The sequence below is a fragment of the Buteo buteo genome, chromosome 8, assembly GCF_964188355.1.
Source record: "Buteo buteo chromosome 8, bButBut1.hap1.1, whole genome shotgun sequence".
Classification (NCBI taxonomy): Eukaryota; Metazoa; Chordata; class Aves; order Accipitriformes; family Accipitridae; genus Buteo; species Buteo buteo.
The window spans coordinates 31,434,070-31,447,240 of NC_134178.1; the positions used below are offsets into that span (position 1 = coordinate 31,434,070).

The window sequence follows — 13,171 nt, forward strand, 5'->3', positions numbered from 1 at the left end:
TGACAGTAGGCAGCTAGATGCCTCTATAGGCAGGTAACTAAGCTGAACCCATGGCAGATACAAGATGATGCTGGAGACTTGGTGACTCCCATCATTCATGGCAACACTCCAGCAGTTACTTGCAAGTATCCCCCTTCATCTCCAGACTTCAAGTTTGGGCTTTCTTTTTTATGATAAAGTCCTAGCATGCTTGCAAGAGGAGTATTAAGATCCAGGTCATCCCAGGGCATGGTGGAGGCAAGAGGATTTCATAAAGCTAATCCAAACTTACCAGTAAGCTGTAACCTGCACAGCTAGAGGCCAACGACTGCTGTCGCGCAAGCGTGCCACTCATTACTTGTGGATGCGTATGTGTTAAAACATCTACAGCTGCTGAAGGCACTGCTGAGGGATCAGAGACCATTTATGACATTTCCCTATCTCAGCTGATGGTCCCTGCCACCCCTTAAGAACTTACAGCTTGGTGCCACCTCCCAGCTACCTGTAAGCATACACTACAGAGGACATCTTTCCATGCCAGCTGTGACACCACCATCTGGAAAGAAGCCAAAGGTACACATTTGCTGAAACTGGCCTGCACTGCAGCCATCTCTGACAGAGGATGCACCAGTTTGAACCCACCTTGCCAAAGCCTGTCTTGGCCTCCCAAAACAACTTCTGCCTCAAGCAACTTATTAGAAAGCAAGTCACTTCCTTGCTGTACTATCATGGTGTCCTTCCATGGTTGCTGGCGGGGGGGGGAATCCTAAATTCAGCCATTAGCAAGGTAAGCAGGAAGTCTACTTCCAACACTACTGATTTTTGTCCTGAAACCTTGGAAATGAGAAGCCTCAGGAAGGGTTCAAGGATGACTCAACATCTAATGCCCAGGTTTTACAGCAGATATTAAACACACACTTCTACCTGTGACTCCTGGCCCTAGATAATCAAAAGGAAACTGCCCCAACAAAAAGGTTGGCTTACAGTGGGGTAGAAACAGGATAGACTCAGAAAACAATTACATTCCCCAATTCATCACACAAAGGCAAATATTTAAAACTTACTGTAAAAGATACCTCATGCTTATTTTACACGGTAACAGTGCTGGGAACAGGACTGTAAGGTTTACAATTGATACCCTTGCCTCAACAATAGTGTCTGCATACATGCGAGGTACAATGAAAGAACTGCCCATAGCTAAAACATCCAGACCCACAGCACAGACATAATCAAAAAGGCTCGCTCTTTATTTTAAACATAAAAAGAAACATTTTACACAGCATTGTTAGAACTATTCAGTACCTGCATTCCAGAATTGTGCCAAACACTTTATTTTATAACTTTGAAATTAAAACAAAAGAAAGTAAGTATCTTGCCCTTCTGCTATATGATGTTCAAGCTTGTCCTGGATCGAAATTCCAAGTGCCTGGAGGAACTTACTAGCTTAACCAGGAAATGTAGCAATGAGAACAGAGGAAGATCAACATGAGCCCTTAGGATACTTTGACAATACCACAGGTTGCAGCAGGGAGGATATGGATGCTTGCACTGCATCTCAGGCAGCTTACTCTTCTGATACTCTGCAGGTTTAATACACAACCAGATGCACACACACCTCCACTCACACAAACCCTGGTCACACAGGAAATAATAATAATAAAAAACATGAAAAGTGACCTAGTTTGTTTTTTTTTTCATTAGAGATAAGACTCCCACTCTATTTTAAAAAAGGGGATAATACAAAATTGGCACAAGTAGAAGGAAACCTGGGGGATAAGTCCGGCCCCTCAACTTCTAGCCTTCCAACTACAGCAAATACAGGGTGGAAGGGGATGCAGCATTGCCTTCCAAGGGGCTGGCAGCAGTACAAGCTAGCAGTGAACTTGCTTCACTTGGAATGACAAAGATGGTTTGTTACAGGCCACGAAGGAAGATCAGCATTAGCTAAGGACATGGGGACCTTTCACTAGAGGAGCAGGGAGCCCTGACCAAAATAACCCTGAGTTTTTTCCAGCAGGGAGAAAGTGTGCTATGTCGTGTGCTTGGGAAGAGCTGGCGGATCCCTGCTCATTCATTCCCTAATTATTGCATTACAGTCATGATCCTCTCTCCCTAAAACTTCACCAAGAGCACATAAACAAGGAGTCAATCTGCAAGGACAGAAAGTGACTGATGCTGTGCTTCAAACTTCACCACCACTTACCACCCCTCCCAAGATGCCCCAATGCCACAGGCCTTCCATGAAGAAAGCAGATGTTAATGCAGGAAAGAAGCTGCTAGATCAGTGTGGGAAGGACAGCCAGCATCCCAAACATCAGAATGGTGTTTCATAACACCCAAAGAAAAAGCAGGATTTCACTACAGCAGACAGACAGGAGAGGAAGAAAAATTCTTGCTGTCAAAGTAGTATCTGAGTGAATCCTTTCCTCAATTCCCTTCCTGTGGAAAGTACCGCTACAGATTTCTGGGCTTTCACAGCAGAAGCTAGAGATTGCTTCTGCCCTGTTCCTCAGCAGAGGCACCTACATCTGCCTGCAACATAGGCCTTTTCAGAGCTCTTCCAGAAAGTAAAACATCAGGCCAGAAAGAAAAGTTGCTATGAATGTTCAGACCAAAGTCTTCCAGAGGTTTATAGGTTTTGGGTGTCGTTTGTCCCATGCATCAAATAAGTTGCAAGCCCCAACTCTGCAAATCAAGTTCATTTTGAAGATGTCTCACATTCAGCTTCCAAAAATCACTGGACACCTCTATGCATACATATGTATTCATATGTGACTGCATATGTGTCCACATGTGGGAAGCAGAACAGCCTTCTAGAAAAAACCCTCACATCAGCCTCAGAACAAAGGTCACAATGCAAGACAGGAAAAAAACAACCCCACACAAAGAAAACTTACCACAAAAAACCACCCCAATTTTGGAATCGCTACGGTGTTGAGTGCAAGGTTCCACAAACACTAATGTGAAATGAAACCTTCATAGCACAGATACTAGACCTGCAGCTCCCCTGGAATGTGCAGTGGTATGAGCCATTAGTGAAGCAGATGGTCTAGTACATAACTAATGTCTAGACTGGCAACAGCACACCACAGCCACTACCTTCCATGGATGCTCTCCTTTAACATCTTTTACCTTAAAAAAAAAATCTGGAAAGGGTTGAGCCCTGGCCTCAACTCTACATCTCTCACACTTCTTGATGCGAGCCAAACCGTGGCTGACATCAGATTGCAGTACAGTCCTACTTCCTTGTTTGTTTATACACAGTATCTTTATTCTGACTTTTATTGCTTAACACACCAGCTGTGCTGGGGAGACAGAACTGCCTGGAAAAGGAGCTGCTCCCACTCAGGAGCCAGGTCAGTGTATGTGGAAGACCAGAGCAGGACTTCTGTACTATAGCACCTAGGAATAGGTCTCAAACCCATGGGGACAGCCCCGCTGCAGGCCCATGCACAAGACCAGGACCACTGGAACTTGAAGGATTCTTGCTGCCCTCTTGGGCTTGCTCCTATTCCTACCCTGAGCTGCACTTCAGCTACTGCAGATCTCAGAGTCTGCTCACATGTTCAATGGTTACCACTGAGTGACTGGCAGAAGCAGCATTGCAGTCTGGTCTGTGCATTTGGTAATATATAGTTTACAAGCCTTCTCTAAACGTGATCAGTTGGCCAACTGCAGACAAAGGTTTATTTTTTGTTGTTTGGTTTTTTTTTTCCATAAGTCACACCATCACCAGCGGGGCAAGGTCTCCCACCTCTCTGCCAAGGCCAGCAGAAGGCTGGGCCTTGTCCCTAGACACCATGTGCCCCCTGCCACAAGCAGAACAGGGTCTCAGGCACAACGTGAGCAGCTGTAGTGAGGAGAAAAGAAAGTGGAAGGGCGGGGGAGAAGGTGGCCATAAGCAGGCATTCAACAAATGTTTGTCTGAGGATTGACTCTTCAGGGTTGCCAAGTTAGCCCCTATTCACCACAGCTAAGAACTTTGGGCACTGAAAATAAAATAAAAAGGAAGCTTAAAAAAAGTGTCTCAAAGATCTCCAGGCAAGTTATGTTTTGGGGATAACTGCAAACGCCAGGGTAGAGAAGGCATGCTGACAACCATAAACCAATTCTTTGCTGGGACAGCTTCATGAGGCACCAGCAGAAGAACTTTCTCCAGCCTTCAACCCAGCACAAAGAAGTCTGTGAGATACCAAGGCGGACAGAGAAAGGGAACGGGATGATGTGATGGTGGTAGAGGGGAAAAGTAGATTGGTTAATACAATGAAAGTCTAACACTTCTACCAGCCCCTTTCCCACCCATTGCTCTGCCCATCGTGCTTTCATACAGGGACATATTTTCAAAATCGGGGGGGACGGACAGGGGGGGACGGGGGGGGGGGGGGGGGCAGGACACAAGCAAACAAACAAACAAAAACCTTAGTTAATTTTGTCACAGGGCCCTGCTGAAAGAAGGCTCAACAGTTTGCACATTGGAAGGAAATGATCCCTATGCAGAAAGTGCTGCTGGAAAAGGAGAACTCCAAGTCACTAAATATGGCCTGAATGCTCTCAGGACATGACGTGTAACAAGGAGAAGCTTGAGGTCCAGGCTGAAATCAGAGAGGAAACACACTGTCTTGTCTGGCCCTGTGAGTGAGTGTCTCAGCACAGTCAAGAGCCCTGTGAGTCTCTCCCAAAATGCAAGTGTGTCTGGCTCCCATGCTCAGTCCATCTCCATTGACATTAGCCGGCGACGCTCTCGTCTTGTTTCTTGCACTTCCTTCTTGCAGCACCAACGGGAGCTGCAGTAGCCAATGAGGCAGGATAAGAGTCCTATGACAGTAGCCAGACCGATGCCAATCAACAGGGGATACTTGAAAGCATTCAGAACTGAAAAAGGAAGGCAAAGTCATTAGATATCACTGAAGGATTCAGAGATCCCCTTTATTTGTTCTTGCTTAAAAAAGGAGAAAATCCCACATTATTCGCTCATGGGCAGATTATTTTTTTCAGAAGGAAATTACACTAATTTTCCTTCTTCATTTCTGTCTTTTGAGGTTTGGAAAATTGGTGTCTTACTGGACTCCCTTACCTCCTCACCCTAACTCGTCCTCTACTATTTCAAAGCCTCAGGGAGGCTGGAAGCACCAGAGGAGTCTTGGAGAGAGATAGCAAAGTAGAGGTAGTTCCAAGAGGTATCCTGTTACCTGCTCCCCCAAACAAAAGCCTTGCAAAGTTTCCCCAACAGAGGCAGACTGTGGCTGCACTCTTTGTAACAAGTTTCCAAATGGCAAGGAGTAGATTCCTTTATGCTTTGCTTGATTAGAACTACTCGTACAGTATATTCACTACTACTCAGCAACCCTGTCTAATCAACCTCCAAAGTTGGTATCTAAACAAGAAATTTGATTCGTAAGCATCTACTGCTCAGTTAAAAGGCAGGGTCAAGAACTGTAAGGAGTTTGGAAAGTACAGTTAAAATAGTTATCCGCACAGTAGGGAGAACAAAAACTTCTGATTCCTTTCAAGTTCATAGAACTTCCCAATATGACCTTTCCTGGAAACATTGAGAAGAAAGCAACTAGTTCAAAACCCCTTCTCCATTAATTTTTCCTCCTTAGCTACGTGCTGAATGCAGCATCTAGCATGCAACTTGCTTCTCATGGAGTCTAGCAACACTTGCAAATCAGGTTGGAAAGCACACAAGTCATTAAGTGCAGGGAGCAGAATGTCTTGTGGTTAGGAGAGGAAGGAAGGAGTCAGAGCTCTGACTTTCTGTTCTCAGCTTTGATATTAACCACAATGCAACTCTACTTCAGCACACCCCATCTGCAAACCAAAATTTCCTTCTGCAGGCAACAGAAGGGTTAACGCTTGGAGAGAATACTATGCCTTGATTGAAAGATGCCCCAGCATCACCAAGAGATTATCAGGAAAGCAAATACTCCAGTCTTATAACTATGATCTGTTCAGGCCTACCTAGTCAACAGAATCTGTATTCAGAAATTGCAAACAGTAGAAAAGGATAACAAAATCTAATGAGATTATCATAGGCACCTTTAAAAACAGTCATGAGGAAAATTTGTCCCAGAAAAACATAACAAGGTGTTAAAAAAATTAAAAAATTATGTAACACATGTTGCAATCTCTTACCATCCATTTTCACAGACAGAAAGATGGGTTTGGCTTTGATGTCAGATTCCCGCTGCCATACACCGGTGGCAGATCGCACCCACGGGGTCACTACGCAGTAGTGGTTGCCAAAGTCGTGGTCCTCACAGCCATGCACACGGAGCCTGAATTCCAACGGGCTGATTCTCTCCAGGCTGAGATCACTGCTCCCGTTTCTCCTGCTCTGCATCACAATCCCCCTCCGGTCCAGCGAGGCCAGCAAGACAGGCTCTCTGTCCAATGCAAAGGAGCGCACAGCAAACCAGGAGACATCAAAGGACATATCATCTGCATTTTTGGACAAAGAATTTAGACATGTTGGTGAGCTCTGAAAAGTATTCACAGTGCCATTTCTCAGCAGAAAGGTTAATCTGCAAGCAGCATAGCCAATAAGGGGGGGAACGGGTACCCTGAACATGTCCTTTCCAGGAGTATTCAAGCAGTGAACTGCAATGAAATGCACTGGCAGGTTGACTAGCTGCATAGAAAGGGTGACTTACTAGAGGGACAACAAAGAGGAGATTTCTTGCTTTCCTGCCTGCTATCCTAAAATTTATATTTAATCTCTGATCTAAGTTTTCACCAAGCAGGCCTAGTGTAATAAGAAGTTCTGTAATTATGCTGAACCTACAGTGAACAGGGAGTGGAAGTGCCAGGTATTTGCTAGCAGAGAGTGATTTGCCATCACTATCTTCATGCAGGGCCTACACAGCCACAAAGCCAGCAGGTTCCTTCCTGGAGGCCCCTTCCTTGCATTTAGTCTGCCTGAATGAATACAGAGATTCTGCACAGAGCATAAGAAATTACCTACAAAAGTACAAAGCATTCAGGAGCAAAGCCTGACCACAATGCTTTTATACATTTTTTTTCCAGAGTTGTGGGTTACTGTCGCACATCATCAGGCATCATGCTTTGTACAAGTTTTACCACCCAAGGAGATAGTCTATAAAATGCTTTTACAACACCTTCCACATTTAACACAGCTGACAGGTAGTCAGAGTTCATCAGCACATCTAGCTCCTTCTACATTCACGCAAGATCCTGTTGATCCCGTTAGCTGATCTCAGTCTTAACCCTATTAGGCTGATGTAGCTGAGTATCTACTTTAAAAATCACTGCTATTCTTTGCTAACCTGAGCCCAGCAACACCTGTCAGAGTCTGAAACCTGCCATGACCTAAAGCATAGACAGGAAAGCCTGCTCACTTGTTTCATCAACAGGTCTTCCTTCCGGGCACATCAGCACACTGATGGGCCCAAAGTGGAAACAGAGGTTACTATTTCTGTCCTGAGTTTGGGGTACTGGTAAAATGTGTGCACAGGGCTTAACCTTTTCACACCTAAGGCAGTCCCAGTGATTTTGGTGATGTATCAAACCTCCATTTGCTAGTATTGAGATCTCTGAAAAATACAGTATTAGCAACCTGAAATTTAAAACTGATCTTTCGCCTAATTGAGTTTGCTCTTCTTTAAACTTTCACATTTGATCTCCAGGCTAATGGAAAAATTAAAGCCCTAAACCTGCTGCTGTACTCAAACTCTTTACACATAGAAGCAAAGATGATTTTTAAGCCTCTATCAGGCAAGCTAACACTTTGGGAAAGAAGGGAACCTTAAAATAATATTTTAAATTAAAGTGAAGTAAAGGGACATCCACAGCTCTGCTGCTGGAAGTATGGCATCAGCCAGGTAAGAACATTCCCCCTTACTGCAGACAATTATACCCCAAACAATGGGTGTTTTTTTTAAGTCCCTCATAAGGTGCACTGGTTTTACAAACATTTTCAAAAACAAAACAAGAAGATGAGAAAGTAGATGTTACTACCAGAGGCACTGGCTGACCCAACTGTTTTGGGACACCAGCTGGTTTCCTGCCCTGTGTGCCATGGCCAGGTGCTCCAGGTGACAGCACCGAACAGTGCTCAAGAGAGCACCTGGCCTGTTTTGCAGCCCTACAGCAGGAGTAGGTCTCCCAGTCCTACACGGGGGTCGGCACAGGTCATATGGACCAGCAGACCTCACAACAATCCCTCCTGCCTATCATACTACAAATACTACTATTAGCTACTTGGCATAGCACTCAAACTGCTTCCCTTGAAAGCAAAGTTAATAAAAATTAGCATAAACAGATGTTCAGTTAACAGGACCAAACTCTGACCTCTGCTTTGTGTACTCATCCAACTGTCTGTGGGAAACAGGGCCTCTACTGGAAAGAGCTCTGTTTCTATAAACTACTCTTCATCTCTGCTGCCTGTTTATGCCAAATACGGTAATAGCACTGGTCCACAGGCAGTCACATTGGGAACAACCAATTCCTTCCAAAGATCATCAAAACTGCCATTAGCTCTCGTGTTTCCAGGTACCATAGGAGCATATGAACACCTTCCAGGCTAAGTCCAACTATGCTGAATGCACCATTGCACTTGCTGAAAAAGGTTTAAACAATTAATTTAGATATATAAAATAAAATATCTAGCCTCAATTCCCAGGCAACTTGCTACCTTTGAAGAATTCCTTCTTTTCAGCCTCAGTTAATTTGAGGTTCCCTTCCCTCCACATACAAAGTTGAGTGCAGGCATTTGCTGTCATTTTGAAATAGCTGAATCTATCTTCTGTAATTACAATATGGGACAACAGTATTATGCCAACATGTTTTATTAGTCAGTATACATAGTGTGCAATTAGTGACTCACTACAGACAGTCAGAGGGAGGATTTGGCTCTGAGTACTCTTTGTCACTATCCTCCTTGAAATAGCTTCACACAGCAGAGTCATCTGATTCATTTCTATATATCTCTGGTTTTCATCCAATAAAAACACAGGAAAATTTAGCAAAACCAGGACATAAATCAGGTGCTCTCTAAAGATCAGTGATGAACATGCAGCTCCTAAGAGCTAATAAATATGTAATTTTACTGACATAAAAGAGGTCACGCTTCCCAAAACCATTTGTACCATTCCACACTCACCTTGCATCAGTGTTGACAAGTCACTCTCACAATTTTTGTTCTCAATCTACAAAAACCAAACCCAACCTCAAGAACAACACTCACACGTAACACTACCAAGGTTTCTTTCACTGGTTCCTTCTGTGCTCCACAATGTTGTAAGTAGTGTGGGCCATCTTGACAAGGTGCCCCCCATTAGAGGAAACCGTAACAACCCAGTGCTAAGCTCAGAAGGCCATCAAGGACCTCAGTGCCCCCAAGTCATGCAACTCAGCTGCTTTCATAAAGAAACACAAAGCGCTGGGAGCTGGAAGCTTCAGAGCTCTGTGAGCAGAGTAATAGTGGTGCTATGCTTCCTCCCCTCCTCAGTTAGTGAGGATCATCAACATGTAAAGCACATCTTTATGCACATTTCAATTTGACACACAGGACTAAGCTGTCTGGGTTTTAGCTGCTTCCCTGGCCAATCACTCCTCAAAACAGGGAATCCTATTTCTAGACCAGCTCTTAGGAACCATACACTTCCACTGCTTAGAATGGAGCTCTCTCAGCATCTTGTTACCGTGTTGAATCACAATTTTGAGACCCTTTTTGTTTACTACATTTAAATGAGGTTGAATAGGGCTTCCTAGAGAGCTGAGCAAACCACTTCAAGCCATACGAGAGGTAAACAAGCTGGTTTTGTTAAATTCTCCAGAGTGCCCACTGGGTCTGTCTGGAGTAGATAAAAAAAAAACATCTCCTTTCAGGCACAGTAAGTAATACTTTTAAATCCCTAAGCACATAGCCCAAGAAGGAGTGATCTGGGAAGTCTAGAGAGATCGTTTGTGAAAATGTGTATTCAACAGAAATATCAGAAGCAGCTTTTATATCTTCAGGGCACAGAAGAACTACTATTCCCCCCTGACACACACATAGTCCCCTCATATCAATTCAAAACACCAACCACAGCTGCCAAGCCAAAGGAGCACTTCTTTAGATGGAGCAACTGCTGCTATGTACTGAGCTTAGTAATACACACTCCATTTCATCAGAGTCTCAAAGAAGCAGAGGAAATTAAAGCAGGCAACAGTCACGCCAAAACCTTTTCCACCCTTTTGAAAACTTCCCACAGAGTGTGTACTCACAAACACACACAGACTACTGTGAATTGCCTCTACCAGACATGGGTCCAACCAATAAGTAATACTTCTAGAAACAAATGGATGGATCTAACTGTAACAAAGAAGGGCACCGACAAAGATCATTGGTCATTTAACTTTTCCTCAGCTCCTTGGAAGTACTTTATTTTTCTGATTGTGCATACAAAGAGGGAAAAGAGGTGGCACCTGACACCTCAACTTATTACAAGAAGCATACCTACTAATACACATGCATGCTTGCAAAGTTGAGTACCTATGTGCACAAGAGCAGAGCTGGCAGGCATACCAACTGTGTTCAAAGTGCTTTCAATGCACATTTAACAAGACATCCTGTGAAATTCCCTGATGCTTTGCTCACAAGAGGGCCCAAAACACAGCCCTGCAGCAGGTCTGACACCAGAAAAGTAGATGGCCTTTGAAAGCCATCATGCCCCTCAGAAGAGAGTCAAATATAATTGCTCTGCTCTCCTTTCTCATCACATTCCCAAATGGAAAGACCATGTCTGTACTGCTGCCATCTGTTTTCTTTTAGGAGATGCTGGCAACTCTTGCTCTGCTTATCTGATTACCTGGTGTAGGCTTTCCCTAACAACATGCCTCATTTCCCCACTGGGATGAGACACCCTGTTATTTTCACAGTCTGTCTAATGCTGGGCACTCATTTAGAAAGCAAGTTCTCCATTCCAGTTGTGAAATAAATTGTGATACTGACTCAGCATAGAGACGGATAAGAGATGGGATACAGGGATGTAAAGTTACCACTGAGGAACTACATGTGTTTGTTCTCATATAAGCCCTTAAGGCCCTTCTTCACCTGACATGCTCCGTTATCCCACTGCCCTAGTTCCCTCCACCTCTCAAGGCCGAGGTGGCAAACTGACGAAGGAAGTCTGCAGACCCTACAGCTGCTGCACAGATTCCAGCTTTCCCTGCAGCTCTTCTGCCAGTCTCAACCAGAGGACCAGCAAAGACAGGAGAGGGGCCAGCTTCTTAGGCTCATATGAAAGGCCCATATGGGGTTTCTCCACGCAGCATGGCTGGTTAGGCCCCAAATCCTGCTCATTCAGCAACTAGAGGCTCAGAGCATGGACTGAAACGTTCCCTAAAACCTGCCACAACACCCCATTTTACTCCATTCTAGGTGCATCTGTTACCTGTGCCTTATCTGCCCCATGACAGACTCAGACCCAAAAAAACCCCCACAAAACCCAACCCAACCCAAAACAAAAAAAACCAAAACAATCAAACAAAAAACCCAGAGGCAGAGATCTGCCACATTCAAGATGACATTACCCAGCTATGGAACAGATTACAGTGCTGACATTTAAAATTCTGCACTGGCTGCTCATGACTGCTGGAAACAGTATCATTTCCAACTCCAGACATCATCTATCAACAGACATCCATGAAGTTGCCCAGTTAAAACTTCATCGTGTCGATGAGCGGCTCCTCAAAGAGGATACCTTTTTACTTTGATCGCTTTGATTATCCTTATCTTTCTTGTCAGTACTTGTCTCAGTCTCAAGCTACCAAACACAAAAAAACATCACAAACCCAACCACAGCAGCGCACTGACAGAAGAGCCCCACTGTTACTACGTGGCCTCTTTTCAAGTTTTAAGTGAGTCAAGGATGCTGAGGCCTCTTTCACAAGGCAACCCCAAGCTTATTTTAGCTGTCAAACACCAGCAGCAGCAGCAGCTGCTCCCTGCCAGCAATTACCGCTTTGCAAAGGAAGCCAGCTGCTTTGGGTACTCCTCACAACAATACCTGTAAGAGCTTGGACACACCTCAACTTAGAAGAGGCTTCCTGCTGAGCAGAAACCGCAGGACAGACCGAGGTGTACGTACAGGTATATATCGCTGCTTGCTGTGTCCAATATCCCAGGCTATGAGTCTTTTGACAGCAATAAAGTTTACTCAGCTTTTCCTCCCTACCAAGCATTTCAGTAATACAATCTACAGACTTCTATCATTTTTTCACTGGCAACACACAACTGTAATCTTGCAAATCGCTTCCCCGCTACACTCAGATTTGATGTAGAACAGACATCTTGGAATTTCAAAGTGATGGGCCTTTACTAAGCGTGGTACCTCATCTCATCAGCTACTACATTATAAGTAATATTTTCTGCACAGCATCTCTTTTGTAGTGCCTCACGCATAGATTTCCAAGTTTCACATGAATCATGACATCTTTATATTTAGGTATATACATTTATATATTTATATTTACATATATATTTATAGATTTATTTAAAATACATTTTTATATTCAGAGAGAGAAAGAATGACTTAAAAAAACCCACCACAAACTAAACTCACTCCAAACCCAAATTTTGGGTATAATAACCAGAGTTATTCTCACAGCATTTTGAGGAAAAGCAGCTCAGACAATGCTTGGCAAGCAGCTAGGTTTTGAGCAATTCTCTCAACTTTTCAGCTCTTCATAAAAATTTGCCTTTAAAGAATCCATTATCCTTTTAACAGCAACGAGATACTGTGTTTCTTTCTTCTTCCACACAAAAAAAAGGAGGCTCACCTCTGAAAGCATCAGCAATAAACATCCATTTTTGGCATTTAGGCTGCAGTAGTCAAATTATTGTGATTTTTAGATTTACATTCAGCCTTAAATTCACTCTGAAGTGTGAGCTGAATGGCCAGGTAACTTTAAGATTTGTTTACAGATGACCATTTTCTCCTAACAGGTTTTGCCAATGGACCTCCCTTCCAATTAAAGGAAACAGGAATAGTTTTCATGGCCCGTCTAGTGGTTGTAGGCTGAGATTCCCAATAGTGGGATCAGTTGGTACAGACAGCACAGGAGTGTTTAGCAGTGAGAACACTTTTTTCCCCTCCACTCAGAATATGAAACAAAAATCCTTGTTGTAAATTGGGCTGTGTAAAGCAAACATGCTCTCCTGTATTTACCTAGTTCTATAGGATTTTCA

The 13,171-nt window shown here is 43.8% G+C and overlaps 1 protein-coding gene across 8 annotated transcripts in view; it reads right to left on the reverse strand.

The window, feature by feature from the left end:
* Nucleotides 1-1,655: 1,655 nt before the first annotated feature.
* PTGFRN (prostaglandin F2 receptor inhibitor) overlaps nt 1,656-13,171 on the reverse strand; it is a 70,851-nt gene continuing 59,335 nt past the window's right edge. For all 8 annotated transcript variants that reach the window (XM_075034000.1, XM_075033999.1, XM_075033991.1 and 5 more), the window contains 2 exons: nt 6,115-6,420; nt 1,656-4,851 (listed from right to left, as the gene is read on the reverse strand). In XM_075034000.1, coding sequence (XP_074890101.1) covers nt 4,685-4,851; nt 6,115-6,420 — 473 coding nt within the window. In that variant the 3' untranslated portion in view covers nt 1,656-4,684. The remainder of the gene's footprint in view (nt 4,852-6,114; nt 6,421-13,171) is intronic.